The sequence below is a fragment of the Wolffia australiana genome, chromosome 6 (genome assembly GCF_029677425.1).
Source record: "Wolffia australiana isolate 7733 chromosome 6, ASM2967742v1".
Lineage (NCBI taxonomy): Eukaryota > Viridiplantae > Streptophyta > Magnoliopsida > Alismatales > Araceae > Wolffia > Wolffia australiana.
This window is the reverse complement of record NC_135840.1, coordinates 16377828-16393309: the sequence shown is the minus strand read 5'-3', so window position 1 is coordinate 16393309 and position 15482 is coordinate 16377828. Positions and strand designations below refer to the sequence as shown.

General features: G+C 47.8%; 1 protein-coding gene across 2 annotated transcripts in view; it reads left to right on the top strand.

Annotated features, from left to right (window-relative positions):
• EMB2016 (mRNA methyltransferase EMB2016) overlaps positions 1–14986 on the top strand; it is a 47406-nt gene extending 32420 nt beyond the window's left edge. Inside the window, exons 16-29 of one of the 2 annotated variants that reach the window (XM_078576412.1) lie at positions 328–395; positions 7678–7894; positions 8101–8316; positions 8401–8556; positions 8626–8679; positions 8758–8972; positions 9050–9119; positions 10427–10740; positions 11291–11468; positions 11558–12757; positions 13237–13698; positions 13783–13881; positions 14422–14493; positions 14812–14986. In XM_078576412.1, coding sequence (XP_078432538.1) covers positions 328–395; positions 7678–7894; positions 8101–8316; positions 8401–8556; positions 8626–8679; positions 8758–8972; positions 9050–9119; positions 10427–10740; positions 11291–11468; positions 11558–12757; positions 13237–13698; positions 13783–13881; positions 14422–14493; positions 14812–14832 — 3342 coding nt within the window. In that variant the 3' untranslated portion in view covers positions 14833–14986. Of the gene's footprint in view, positions 1–327; positions 396–7677; positions 7895–8100; positions 8317–8400; positions 8557–8625; positions 8680–8757; positions 8973–9049; positions 9120–10426; positions 10741–11290; positions 11469–11557; positions 12758–13236; positions 13882–14421; positions 14494–14811 lie in introns of both variants that reach the window. The other variant, XM_078576411.1, reaches the window with a different exon arrangement.
• The last annotated feature ends 496 nt before the right edge of the window (positions 14987–15482 follow it).

Genomic DNA, 15482 nt, shown 5'->3' with positions numbered 1-15482 from the left:
GGACTTAAAAGTATAATTAGGACATAGTGCGGCGTGTCTATTAGACACTCGAATTTCTTCCCAAATTGTGAAGACCCCCTGTTCAATTTTCCCAACATTTTTAATTAGTTTTTCTGATAGACTTGGTTTATATGCATAATGTCCGAATTCCCGTTGTATGTGCCTCATTTTCAGTCTGGTTGTGTCCGATTGTTTTATTAGTTTTATTTGGGAGCTGTCTATTTCCTACAAAGTCATGTGTAGCAACATCTGACATTTGCTCATTTTGGGCAACTAAGTTTACCCGACTATTAAAGGGATTAATTTTTTACCATATTTTCTTTACAGGAGGCTAAAGAGCAGTATCGGAACACGAAATTGCTCAAGGCGCTTCTGCGGTTGCACCGAGAGTTGAGGTTGGACCATATTTCTTACCTCCCTTTTGATATACATTTCTGATCTGAACTTCATTTTGTTGTGTGTTTACACAATGCCCTAGATGATTTGTCTTGATGGGTTTACTGAAAGTTTATAATTCAAGAATCAGACACGAGTATCAGCACAATAGTGTACCGTATCCCATTAGAACTCAGAAGTTAAGCGTACTTGGGTGGGAGCAGTACCAGGATGGGTGACCGACTGGGAAGTCCTCATTGGTGACCACAGCATGGGCATGTGATCACAGCTCAAAATTTCAAAAAAAAAAAATTCAAGAATCAGAGGAAGAGAGAAAGAAGAGGCTGGGAGAGAGAAGCAGGACAACAGCACGATAGCACTTACTTAGAATAGGTGACACGTCTACAGATAGAGATCTTTGATTAGATCTCTATAATGGAGGGTTCTTAGAGGGAAGTTAGAGAGGAAGGTAAAAAGAAACTAGATGATAAAAGGTCTGGATTGGCGCATGTGCCACCTCTGGAAGATCCCCTTAGTGGAGGGCTACCCTTATTCACATTTTCTTCTGTTACCTCTTCGCCTTGCTCGTAAAATCCCGCCTCAAACTAGCAAGGGAAGGTTCTTAGTTAATAAAATAAGTACTTATATGATGAGAAAAAAATCGGAATGAACTTATGTGATAGGGAATCAACTTAGGAAGTTGAATCATTAATGTATTGAGTGGCTGATTAGCATCAGATCCCAAGGATAATGTCCTTTTTCTTACCTGTCCATTTTCGTATGTATAGATTTTTTAAAAATCTATATATATATATTTCTTTTTTTTTTTTGAACGAAAAATATGGAAGACCACCCGGGGTCGGTGGTCTACCTGATACCATTAAAATGAAAGTCATGTACAGACCATATGCAATCAAGACCCGAAGAGGGTCTGCCTTTCAGCTCCCTCCAACCCACCTTGACACTAGCGCCTGAATATTGTGGATGACATTCTCCACCGAAACTGTCCTCCCCTTAAACACCACCTTGTTCGGTGCAGCCACAGTGCCCATAATGTCGCTAACAGCCTCCCCCACTCCAGTCTGCTCCTGGGTCTCCCGAGCATGGCTGAGGCCCAAAATGCCTCGTCGGAGGAGATAACCACCCCTGGGACCTGCTGGGATGCCCATACTCTCTGAGCAAACTGACATGTGAAAAACAAATGGGAGCAAACCTGTGAACATAACGTAATGGGAAATACATCTATGAAACCGAGATAGTTAACTTTTAGAAAAATATAATGTAATGGGAAATACCGTTCCAAATCAACGGTTCATTTTTTTAAAAGGGAACAAACCTGTGAACAGAAGACTGAGATAACCCTGGACAAGGTTGGGGATACTAACTGTTAGTTAAGTGCTTATCCTCCTCTTGGGCCCTATTCTATAAGCCCTTTAGGAGCTCTTATTTCCTCTCTCTCATAGGGTATAAATACCCTAATGTAAGCCACTTACTTTCTTATGTCAATCTATTCTCTCATTTCTCAACCTCCATCGACCCTTCTTCTCCTCCAAACTCTCTAGGGTTTGTCATGGTATCAGAGCTCTAGATCCCCTTGATCTCACCCTCCCTCCATCCCTCCACCCTTTAGGGTTCACCCTCCCTCCCTCCCTCCTCGCAGCCAGCACAGCCGCGCAGCAGCCAGCCGCGCGACCAGCCAGCCAGCGCGACCAGCCGCCGCGCAGCCAGCCGCGCGCTCAGCCAGCAGCGCAGCAGCCAGCCGCCACGCGACCAGCCAGCCGCACAGCAGCAAGCGCGCGCAGCAAGCAAGCCGCGACCAGCCAGCCAGCGACCAGCCGCTGCGCACAGCCAGCCGCCCGCGCCAGCCAGCAGCGCAGCAGCCAGCCGCCGCGCGACCAGCCAGCCGCACAGCAGCAAGCCGCGCAGCAGCAAGCCGCCGCGACCAGCCAGTCGCACAGCAGCAAGCCGCCGCGCAGCCCGCTCAGCAGCCAGCACAGCCGCGCAGCAGCCAGCCGCGCGCGACCAGCCAGCCAGCGCGACCAGCCGCGCGCACAGCCAGCCGCCGCGCTCAGCCAGCAGCGCAGCAGCCAGCCGCCGCGCGACCAGCCAGCCGCACAGCAGCAAGCCGCGCAGCAGCAAGCCGCCGCGCGACCAGCCAGCCGCACAGCAGCAAGCCGCCGCGCAGCCCGCTCAGCCGCGCAGCCAGCCGCGCAGCCCGCAGCGCAGTTAGCCGCACAGCCAGCCGCGCAGCCCGCAGCGCAGTCAGCCGCGCAGCCAGCCGCACAGCCAGCCGTGCAGCCAGCCGCACAGCCAGCCGCACAGCCAGCCGCACAGCCAGCCGCGCAGCCAGCCGCACAGCCAGCCGCGCAGCCAGCCGCACAGCCAGCCGCGCAGCCAGCCGCACAGCCAGCCGCGCAGCCAGCCGCACAGCCAGTCGCGCAGCCAGTCGCACAGTCAGCCGCGCAGAGACCGACACAGAGACCATGCCTTACACAGAGACCGACTTTGCGGAGAAGCCGCTCTCCTACAAGATCACTCATCCGTTGCCTCTGGTCCCGGAATCAACTCTTCTCCGCGGCCCGAATCTTCTGCAGTGGTCTCGCTTCATCGAGACCACCCTCAAATCCCGTCAACTGTACAAGCACTGCACCGAGCATCCCTTGACCGCCGATCACCCTCACTATGCGGCTTGGGATGCCGAGGAGCAGTTCATTCTTGGGTGGCTGTCCACGTTCACATTGGCCCCGATTTCGCGACCGCTTTCCCCATCAGAAAGCGGTCAAAGGGTTTTGGGACCAAGCCACGAAATTTTGCGGGCGGGAGAATGATTGGTGGCGCATCTACGCCCTCGCTGCTCAAGCTTCCAACCTGAAACAGGGCTCTCTGTCGATCTCCGATTATGCTCTCGCACACAAGAAGGCGTGGGATGAAGTGGACCACTACCTGCCAACGGACGACCCCAAGTGCAAGACCTATCAGAACATGCTTATCCTGCGCATCATGGGGTTTCTCAACGGCCTAAACCGGGAATATGAGGCCATTCGTCGTCGGGCCCTGCACAACAAAGATGGCCCTCCGGATCTCGAGACGTTGGTTCAGGAGCTCCAGGAGGAAGAGAGTCATCTCCTTCTCCATGGGACTCCCACCTCCGACCCGGCTGAGTCCTCTGCGCTTCTGGCAGCACCTGCTGCCGCTGCTGGGCAGTCCTCGGCCCTCTTACCGACTCCGGCAGCCGCTGCCCGCCCTGCAAAAACACCCGTCTGCACCTATTGCGGGAAGCCGGGCCACTGGAAGAACAAGTGCACTAAACGTCTCAACGACTGGCGAAAGAAGAAAGAGGCGGACAGCAAGGCCATGTTGGCCCAATCTGAATCTTCCCCGGCCCCGAGCACGTCTACCACGGCTCTGGACAGCATCCAAGCCGAGCTTGCCCGGCTCCGTGATCAGGTGGCAGCCATGCAGCCTTCTTCGACTGCCTACTTCGGCACATTTGGTGCGTCTTCCTCCCCTGCCGACACTTGGTATTGCGGCCATACGGCGTTTCACTCGCCGGTCGTATCGGACACGACTTGGGTGCTTGACTCGGGGGCCACTGAGCACATGACCCCCCTCAACACTCGGTTCGTCTCCTACGTCCGGCATAGTGGTGCACGTACTGTTCTCACGGCCGGGGGTGGACGACTACGCGTGGCTGGAATCGGGGCAGTCTATGTGGACGGCCTTGGTGTGGTCCGCAACGTCCTCCACGTTCCCGACCTGCGGGCTGTACTTCTGTCACCCCAACGCCTTGTTGATGCCGTCCAGTGCTCATTTCATCTCCAACCTGACGGCATGTTTCTGTCTGACAAGGTCGGCCGGACTACACGGATTAGGCGGGAGAACGGGCTGCTGTTGCTGGATGATGGGGGACGGTCGCAGTGCTTCGCGGTGCATCGGACACTTCGGACGGGGGCCGAGCAGCGGTGGGGACGACTCCTGATGACGCACCAGCGGCTGGGCCACCCGCCTTTTGCGACTCTTCACCGTCTTTCCCCTGAATTATGTTCTGGCTTGGACCTTAAGACCTTGGTGTGTGACGCTTGTCAGTTGGCGAAGCATCGCCGTTCTTCCTTCACTCCGTCCTCGGCTCACACATCTGTCCCGCTGTTCCGGGTGCATAGCGACGTGTGGGGACCTGCCCCGAAACCTAGCTTGAAAGGTCATCGGTACTTCCTTCTACTTGTGGACGAGGCAACTCGCTATACGTGGTCTACCTCCTCACCGCGAAGTCGGAAGTTGCGCAGAATGTCCGTCATTTTTGTGCGATGGTGGCGACGCAGTTTGGTCGGGGTATCCAGCGGTTTCGCTCGGATAATGCCCGCGACTTCTTCAACAACGACCTCGACGCCTTCTTCGCCGACCGGGGGATCCTCCACGAATCTTCATGCCCTGCCACCCCGGAGCAGAACGGACTAGCCGAACGTCGCATCGGCTATGTCACCTCGACGGCCCGGACGCTCCTTATCGACGCCAAGGCCCCGTGGCCGTATTGGGGCGATGCCGTCCTGACGAGCACCCATCTCGTCAATCGCATTCCCACCCAGCTGTTGGCGTTCTCTACCCCCTGACCGGATGAGCGCGGCCTTCCCCGACACGTGCCTGCGGACGGGTCTCTTGCCACGGATATTCGGCTGCACGGCATATGTCCACGACACGTCTCCGGGCCGGACAAAGCTTGACGCTCGTGCTGTTAGGTGCGTCTTCGTTGGGTACTCCTCTCTTCAGAAGGGGTATCGGTGCTACCATCCGCCGTCTCGGCGATACTTCATCTCGGCAAATGTCACCTTTGCCGAGCATGAACCCTATTTTGGGGACCACTCTTCCTCATCCCGCCTCCCGTTGGATGAGGCCCCCTCGGCTCCCCACTTGGGGCCCGTTCCTTTCTTGGAGCCCACCGCTCCCGCATCTTCTTCCTCATTCCATGATCCCTCTCCCTTTGATTCTTCTCCGTCGGTGACCCCCGAGGGGCCTTTGGACGTGCTGTCCTCCCCATCTTTGCTTCCCGCCATCCGGCATGCTCCTCCTCTTCCTCCTTCCTCCGATCAGTCCCCTCTCGAGTCATCCTCCTCGCTTCCCGTTGCGCCTCCTCCCCTTGATGACCCTTTCCTTCCCTTCCATGACGAGTCTTCTTCCCTGCTCCGTCATCTGATTCTCCCGTGGAGGCTTCTCGTCCTCCCCCCGAGGACTCCCCTCCCCCACTGCTTCCGCTCATCTTCCATTGGCCGAGCCATCCTCAACCTCTCTCGACGATGACGACCAGTTGGGATGGCCCATTGCCCTCCGGAAAGGGGTTCGTCAGTGCACTCAGACGCCCCGTTATCCTCTTTCGCATTTTCTTTCCTTCGACCGGCTGAGTACTCCCTACCGGCTGTTTCTTGCTCGCATCGAGTCGGATCCCATCCCTCGCCGCTTAGCCGATGCTATCGCTTCTCCTCATTGGAAAGCGGCAATGGATGAGGAGATGCAGTCTCTACTCCGAAACCGCACTTGGAACATCGTCCCCCTCCCTCTTGGCAAGCGGGCGGTGGATTGCAAGTGGGTCCACACCAAGAAGCATCATGCGGATGGCACCCTTGAGCGCTACAAGTCTCGACTTGTGGCTCGCGGGTTCACCCAGTCTTACGGAGTGGACTACTTCGAGACGTTCTCACCTGTGGCGAAGATGGAGACCGTTCGCCTCCTCCTGGCCCTCGCGGCTCACTTCCGGTGGGCTATCCGACAGTTCGACGTCAAGAACGCCTTCTTGCATGGCGACTTGACGGAGGAGGTGTACATGCAGCAGCCGCCGGGTTACTCTCTCGGCCCCCCTGGCCACGTCTGCCGACTGCGGAAGTCCCTTTATGGACTAAAGCAGTCTCCGCGCATGTGGTTCGGCCGGTTCTCCGCTGTTCTGAAAGCCGAAGGGTACACTCAGAGCAACGGAGATGCCACTTTGTTCTTCCGCCACCGTCCGACCGGGATCTCCATCCTTGCTGTGTACGTCGACGACATCCTCATCACGGGATCAGATGCTGCTGAAGCCGTTCGTCTTAGCACCGCCCTGGCCAAGGAATTTGAGATCAAGGCCCTTGGCCTTCTCCGATATTTCCTCGGCCTTGAGGTGGCGTACTCCTCACGGGGCCTCTTTGTTTCACAGCAGAAGTACGCCGTCGACTTGCTGACTTTGACAGGAATGACCGGGTGTGCGCCAGTGAGCACTCCTATCGACCCCAACGTCAAGTTGGGCAAGGGCGAGGACTCTCCTTTGACGAATGCTCACCGCTATCAGCAGTTGGTGGGCAAACTCCTCTACCTGACTCACACTCGGCCCGACATTGCATTCGCGGTCAACCTGCTCAGTCAGTTCATGCACTCACCGAGGGAGATCCACAGTCAAGCCGCCCACCGGGTACTTTCGTATCTCAAGGGCTGCCCGGGCAAGGGACTCCTCTTCCCTCATAGCTCGGACAAGACGGTGAAGGTGTACACCGATGCCGATTTTGCTGGCTCCGTTGTGGATTGTCGGTCTACCACGGGGTACTGCACGTTCGTTCTTGGCAGCCTCGTCAGCTGGAAAAGTAGCAAGCAGGGCAAGGTGTCGCTCCAGTGCGAGGCGAATTTCGCTCTTGCTGATGGGGCAGCCGAGGGACAGTGGATCCACAACATCCTCGCCGATCTTCACGTGAAGTATGTGGGACCAATCCACTTCTTCTGTGACAACAAATCCACTATCGCCTTGGCCAAGAACCCCGGACAGCAAGGGCGCATCAAGCACATGGAGCGCAACCGCTATTTCTTCAAGGAACGTATGGACGAGGGCCTCTTCGACCTCGAATACGTCTCCTCTGCTGACCAGGCAGCGGATGTCCTCACCAAGGGACTGTCCCGGCCGCTGCTTCAACGTGCTGTATCCAAGCTCAATATGGACGACATCCATACTTCGCTTGCGGGGGGGTGTTAGTTAAGTGCTTATCCTCCTCTTGGGCCCTATTCTATAAGCCCTTTAGGAGCTCTTATTTCCTCTCTCTCATAGGGTATAAATACCCTAATGTAAGCCACTTACTTTCTTATGTCAATCTATTCTCTCATTTCTCAACCTCCATCGACCCTTCTTCTCCTCCAAACTCTCTAGGGTTTGTCACTAACATCTACTCCTTTATAGGTAGACAAAACCCTAACACAAGCCATACAAGAAAAACCATAAAGAGAACAAAATAAAATTCTCCTGTGTTCCAACAAAGGATTTCCTATTATTTTTACCCTAATACCTACTTGTTTCTGCAGTCCAAAGCTTGCAGCATGTGAAGCAGAGTTCTCTTTTCATTATCGTTCCTCAGCTCTCAGACTGTGTACTTTGTGCCGTCTTCTTGCCTCTGCAATGGCATGTTGGCCAATTTTTGGTTGGGCTCCAGGTTTGTTTCACTGTGTTCTCGATAACATTCAAGCATCTTTAGCATTGGCTTTGGGCCCGAAGGACGCATGCAGCTTATTCTTCCTTTTGGTAGGCCGTCTCCCTCCTTAAATCTTATATGATCCCCATCTTATCGCGGGCATTTCTGTCATTTTAGCCCACTTTAGGCATTTCTGTCCTCTTGCCTGATGGGATATTTCTTTGGTTTTCCTTTCCCTTTTATTTTTTGCCCTTGTTCCCAGTTGTTGCACTTAAAGAGCATCATTTGACGACTCTATGGTTTCTTGTCCTTGAAGGGGGATCTGCTTCCAGAAGAAGGTTTATGGCTTTGGAAGAACGGCATTCCCTTGCTAAGTGCTATCAGAACACTTGGTGTTGGAACTATACTGGGCCATGATGGAGAGAAATTCGTAGAATGGCATCTTCAGTCCGAATGCCTGTCGATTCTACTTGGTCGATTAGCTCCGCAACTCAATAAAATTGCGCAGATCGTTTTGCATTTTGGGTCTGCTGTGAGCAATACACTCTCTGGCTGTTCTTTACCTAGAAATAAGACCCAATGTTTCTTAATTGACGTTGTAACATGATTTGATCAGGGCTTGGTGGTTATCCAAGATCTGCTTCGTGTTTTTGTGATTCGCATAGCATGCCAAAGTATAGAATCTGCAGTCCTTCTGTTGTCTCCTGTTTTATCATGGATTAGCACTCACACAAAGGAAATAAATAATCAGTCTGAGATCGACCTCTTCAAGGTAGTACTTCAGGTCTTTGCTTTCCTTTTTTGTTGGTTAAATGTTAACTATTATTTTTGGAATTTTCAGATACATAGACTGCTCGAGTTTGTTTGCAGATTGCTGGAGCACCCGTATGGAAAGGTTCTCTAACTTCTGGCCAATTTTCTTCCATCAAATTTTCAAGTTATACAATGTGTTTCATTTATGCTTTTCTTCTAGGATCTGTTGCTGAAGATGGGGATTATGGATATCCTTGATCAAATACTTCTGCAATCCCATGAGGCATTAGTATTCTTAGAAGACCCTGGATATGAAAAGAGAACGGGCCGTCAGAGTTCAAGAAATATTCTGGACTTCTGCATTTCTTCTTTCAAATCATTAGCATTGATTTTTGATTCACGTGAATCAGCCATGGATCCCTGCATAAGTGATAAGTAAGGGATTTTCAGAAGACCAATCATTTTACCATTTCACGTTTTGAATATTTCGTAATGTTTTCTTTCTTTCGCAGAATCTTCATTGAGAGCATAAATGTGGCGTGTTGTTCTAGAATAATCCGGATTGTCCTGAGCATGTGCAAGGTTTGCAAGCTTGTCTTTCTCTATGTATCCTGATGCATAGGCATCGGTGATGAATTTATCACTACAATTTCATATATTTATTGTCTATGTTTTGCCTCAAGCTATTTATGATTTGTGTCAAACCTATCTGATAGCATGGTTTACCAAAAACTTCAAGGGGTCCTTAGGTTTGAAGGTTGCCTTTTTTTCTGTGAGTTTTTCTCTGGGAGATCAATATTTAAATATTTTTCTTTATTCTTGACGTCTGGTGTTAATCCGAAGCTCTTGGAGTTAGCTTAATGTCGTATTTCTTTGAGTTTCTTTGGGATCGAGATGGTGGTCTAGTTGTACTCTCTTGAGAGCCTGCTATGCAGTTTCATCATGCACTTGATAGGTCATGCCAAGGCCTGATCCTTCAGATTTGGTTCAGCTTTACGAATCTTAACTGACATTTTGGAACACCTTTTTTTCTTGGCCCTTCTAAAATTTGGTACCGTAAACCTAGTCTAATGCTTCCAATATGCATGTGTGGAAACCCCTTTCACTGCGTCTTACACAGAATATCAATGCGTTCATTCATTTTTGTCAGATCCGTTCATCGTTATGTTATTGTATCCTCTGGATCTCTCTTCTCCCGTTTTATATTCCTGTCATACGATCTCAGTTTCTCAAAAATTTAGTGAGTCTGGCATAAATTGTGGGCTGCCAGTCTGCTATGGTTAATTTTCTGTTTTGACGGGAAATTCCATGCTGTTCTTCGATGACTATGCAGAAACTTTTTATCGTAGATTTATCAGAAGTTTGGTAGTCCCACATTGTTTGGACGAGGGCTCAGAATCAGCCGATGAATCTTCTTGGTTCATTTCTGAACGGCATAACTATATTATGCCAAAGGAAAAGGAAGGGTACATCAATTCTGTAATAAAAAGCTGGTTTTGTTGAGAAGTTTCTGAATTTCGTGAGTATATAGGTGACCAGATGGCCAGAAGCAGCCCAACGGGAGGGTCTGTATGAAGGGTGAAATCGTGTTCCCCTTTCATTTTAAGTTTTACTGCGACTCTATTTTTGTTTCCCTATCATATTGTCTTAGACTGACTATCTGGAAGAATTTAGAGAGCTAGGGCCCATTAATATTCAACGTGACATTAGCAGCAATCATCATCTATCGGTATTTATTTCTTGGTCTTGGGTTCCGTTTTAAAACTCTTTACGTCCTTGAGGTGCACTGGCTTTAAATAAAGTTTTTTGGAAACGGATTAATTTTTTTTGATGTTTGGGTAGCATTTAACTTGTAAATATTTAACACATGTCCATTTATTTCTCGGCAGGCTCTGCCGGTTGGAAGAGAACTTCTTGGTTGCCTATTGTGTTTGAAGGAATTTGTCACCACCGTGAAGGGAAGGAACGCATTTTTAAGCATACATTTTCCTAATGAATTACCAGAGGCAGGCGAGCCCATTGAGCAAGATGTTGATATTAATATTCCTGATATCTCGTCGTGGAGGGACTCGCCTCCTTTCCTCGTTTGCTGGAGAAAACTTTTGGACGTCCTGCGGAGAAAAGACATCGATTTAGATTACGCCGTTCAATCCGTTCATTTACTGTCTCTGAGCTGCTTATGCGTCTGTGAGGACAGTGGCAAGTAAGTTCTCAAATACGGAATATCTTTCCTGTAACGCATAATTTTAAAAAGGCCTCGTTGTATATAGGCAAAATGAATCCAATTTCAATTGGAAAAGATTGCGATCCTTTTTCAATTGATTTGTTGACCGTCATTTTAAAATCTGGATTTGGTTTATTTTATTTTTTTACCATTGATTAAGCCCTGTTCTGGCTTTAAAAATTATTTTGGTTCCTCGGTTGTTGGACAATTAAATTGGTACCATTATTTTAGTTCTTGTCCATTCGTAAAATGAATTCTAGTTTTACAGTGGAGTTGGATACTTATCTATGAGAAGCTAAAGATGTCTCTGATTTCCTAGACAGATGTTTTTATGTAATAAAAGGTTGAGAAACATTTACCATTTATAAAATTATTAAAAAATCTATAATGAAAGTGTCACATTGTTTAATCGATTCATATTTCAAACAATTAAGGGAGCAGAATATGAAAACTTTCAATAATAGCCAGGTAGAATAAAGGGCATTCGCAAGGGGCTGAAGTCTTTTTTCTCTGTTGTATTGTCTGGCAGCTTGGGCTCAGCGATTTCTATTCTGAGATCTCTCTTTGGACTCTCCTTGGATAAAGATGAGTCAGGTTCTTCTGTTGATTCCCTGGAAGATCTGCGCAGAATAACTTCTGCGTTCGATCAAAAGACAACAGATGATGAGTCTGTCTTATCTTCGTCAACCCTTAGAGTCTGGCACCAGGTACGATACCCATCGAATACCTGTATCCTTTTTTTATTTTGTGGCATATTACAACACTTGATAACTCAAGACTTTGTTTCTCCATAAAGGCAAAAGAAGCTGTTAATGCATTGACACTCCTACTTCAGAATTATAAACCCTCCTCATTGAAGGCAGAAGGCCTGGTTTCTCCTGGTCTGACCGACACATCGAACTATTATGAACTTCTGCTGAGGTCAAACGAAGAAGAAGACATGAGCTTAGATAGTGCTTTTGCCGAAAGATTTGTTTGGGAGTGCCCCGACGTAGCCCCTGATAGATTGATGATGTCATCATTGCCAGCAAAAAGGAAGCTTACGTCAGCAGAGGGCTCTGTACGGCGGCCACGCGATGTCTCTGCCCCGGAGATACTATCCTCCAATGGGTTCCCTCGTGGGCTTGGGCCTGTGAGCAGCAGCTCCGGCCCAACTCGCAGAGACACTTTCAGACAGCGTAAACCTAATACCAGCAGGCCTCCATCCATGCATGTCGATGATTATGTGGCGCGAGAGAGAAATGCTGATGTCCAAGGAGTAAGCACTCAGCGTGGAGGAATTTCTACTGGAAGACCGCCTTCTATCCACGTGGATGAATTCATGGCCAGGCAGAGAGAGCAGCGCCAGAGTTCTTCACCGGCAACCACTGCGGACGTCGCGCTTGGAAGAAACCCACTACTCGTGGCTGAAATTGACTCCCAGAAAGAGGACAGGCTGCAAGAATTAAAGCCCGACCTCGACGACGATAATGAGATCAACATTGTCTTTGATGATGAGCCAGAATCTGATGATAAGATGTTGTTTCCTCAACCGGATGATAGTCTGCTGGCTGCGCCGGTGGCGATGCGGGCTAGTTCTCCGTCTTCGACTGCTGAAGAGAATGAATCCGAAAGAAATATGAGTTCTTCTGATGATGTTCATTTGAGCAGAAGAAACAGCGCCCAGAGGGATCAGAACACAAGTGGGAACGCGCTTCCTCATTTCTTTGGTATCAGCCATTCTCAATCTCAAGTAGAGGCACAACTTTCTCGAGCAGGCTTTTATCACAGGGATAGACCTCAAAAGGGGGGTAGTGGTTTATCATCAGTGATGAGCAATCAGCCTCCTTTGCCTCATACTCCGCCCCCAACCATGAGTTCGATTGCTATTCAATCTGCTCAATCTGGGCAGAGCTATGGCTCTGGAAAAGATGGGCAACCTCCTCTTCCCTCGGGATTTCCATTGCAAGGGTACGAAGTCAATGCCCAAGGATCTCTGTCTGGTCCCAATTTCCAAGTAAGCAAAACTCACCTCCATCCGTTTCTGCTGCAGATGAATTCTATTTTATTTTTATAATCGGGTTATTCTTATTTCTTAAATAATGTTCTCTGAAAGATTAGCGTATCAATCTGCAAATAAATTGCATTTCCTTTTCCTCCATGGGTTAGTGTTTCATTTTTTAAAACAGGTGTTCTGTGAAAATTAGCTTCTCAATAAGCGATGGATTTCATTATTTTTTCTAAAATAAGTGTCCTCTAAGAAATAGCATCTCATGCTGAAAATCAAGGCCGTTTTATTTTTCCCCTCCTCTTTAAAACTTTTTTTTATAAAACACGCGTTCTCCGGAAAATTAGCATCTCAATTTTTTCTAATTAGGTTATTATTATTCAAAAGCAGTTATTCCCTGAAAAATCAACATCTCAGTCCGCAAATGACAATTTCACTTAATAATATTATTATTTTCTTACTGAGTTATTAATTTTCTATCTAAACAGGCGTTCTCCGAGAAATTGGCATCTCAATCTGCAACAAATAAGTTGAATATCGACATCTATGCCTCGAGCTCTTCTGCAAGATCGTTGCCGCCTCCTTCCACCCCGCTTCCGCCGTACTCCAGTCCTCTGCCGTCGACCTTCAGTTCACACCCTGCCCAGCTTCCTCTTACATCCACTCCTGGAATTTTCCCGGCTTCAGGATCGGCCTTATCAACTCATTCTCTTCCTCCCTTCACGCCATGGCCAACGCCTTTATCTGGCTCTCTCTTTACTTCTCTTAACTTGCAGCCCAGCCAAAGTCCCCCTCCCCCAGGTCAACCTTCCTCTCAACCTCGTCTCCCGGGCCCACCGCCTCCTCCGCCTCCGCTCGTTCCTCGTCCGTCTCATCCTCAACAGCAGCCTCGGGTTCAGTTTTCTCAGCTGCCTTCCGATCAGGTTGCCTCTCTTAGAAGTCCTGTTCAGGTGCAACTACAGCCTCTCCAGCTTCCCCATTTGGTTTACTACCAGTCTCAACAACAGGATAAGATGATCGGTCGCTCTTCTCAGTCGTCGTCTCTCGAACAACATCTCCCTGAGAATACTCCGTCTCAACAGGATCCCGGGCTTTCGTTGCAACAGTACTTTTCTTCTCCTGAGGCGATCGAGGTACGTGTTTCTGCATGATGGATGAACCGATTTCAACATCAGATCGGAGGACGGTGATGAGTTTGGCGTCGTCAACTTCATCATTGTCGTATGTAGATCGATGGATGACGATTGCCGATTTGTTGTTGTTGTTGCTCACACTGAACATGGATTGGCTAGTTTTTTTTTGTCATCGCCTTCCGTAAATCTTGTCATTGCCATGCGATCCATATTTAGATGTGGACGAATGACGATGTCAATTTCTTTTAATTTTTCATCGTCATCATCTATAACAATCAAGAGTTGGCAGGTGATGAGTAATGTGTTACTGTCATCGTCCCATATCTTGTTATCATCATGTAATCCATGGTTGGGTGTGAATGAATGACAATGACAAGGATGATTGATCAACTGACGGATGAAGAAGAGGACTATGACGATTCGCTATTGTCATTATTTACTTGTCTTGATCATTGTCGTTACCAAACCCTATTTGGAAATGTCTTCTGTGGTAGCTTCCTGATCAATAAACATCCATATTTTGCTTTCCTTGATTTGCAGTCATTGTTGAATGATCGAGACAAGCTCTGTCAAATTCTTGAACAACACCCGAAGTTAGTCCAAATGCTTCAGGTTAGTTACTCTGCTTTCCATGCAAAAATATGCATAATCCAAGTTGTTGGCTTTTCAAGTATATATTTTCTTAATATAACTATACATTTGAATTAAATAACCCACACAATATATGTCTTGATGGAACACTAAATTGTATCCAAATAATCTATTTTTTAATCAGTAAGTAATATATTAAAAATATAATAAGAAAGTATTTTTAATTACTCTTTTTCAAGGAACAAAAGATTTCTCAAAACTTGCTTGAACGCTGCTGACATGTGGCAGTTTTCTGAATCTATAATCACTTAAGAGTTTATCTTTTTTCCTCATTTCCAGGAGCGGTTGGGTCAGCTATGAACAGAATCTACATGTGGTAGGTCTACTTGGTCCCTTATTTTTTGGAGTTTAATTTATCGATAGTCTGTAAATATTGATCAATGAGGGCCTTGTAATCATTGACTAACCATGTTCCTCCACTCCTTCACTTTAGTCTTCCAGTTTTTTTTTCTGAGATTTTGCTCAATTAATTCTCCTGGTTGAGTAAGATTGAACAAATCCAATCTAAAGAACTCTCTTACCGTTATTTTTAGATAATACTTCCATTCTGGAATGAATTTAGGAACAAGGATAACACACTCGATTACTGTTGTTTCATATTTTATTTTTTTGTTTCACCATTTTGGTAGAACTGTTCAAATTCTCCTTTTTTTAGGCATGTTCTATGTTGGGGTTGACTGATGATGACAAATTCACTGTCAACAAATAGATGAGGATGATTCTGTAGATGATGCTGGACGCTGATGATGATGATGAATGTGTAATCGTCGTCGTCATCCCGAACATGCATCTGTAAGATTAATTTGTTAATCTAGGGATCATCATATGTTATTAAGCTATCATCTCTTAGATTAAGACATTTATAAGTATAGTTATAAAAATTAAATGTGTAGAGGCTAAGTCTGTCTGAATTAAAATGATGGGATTAATTAAACTTCTGGTAGTCATAT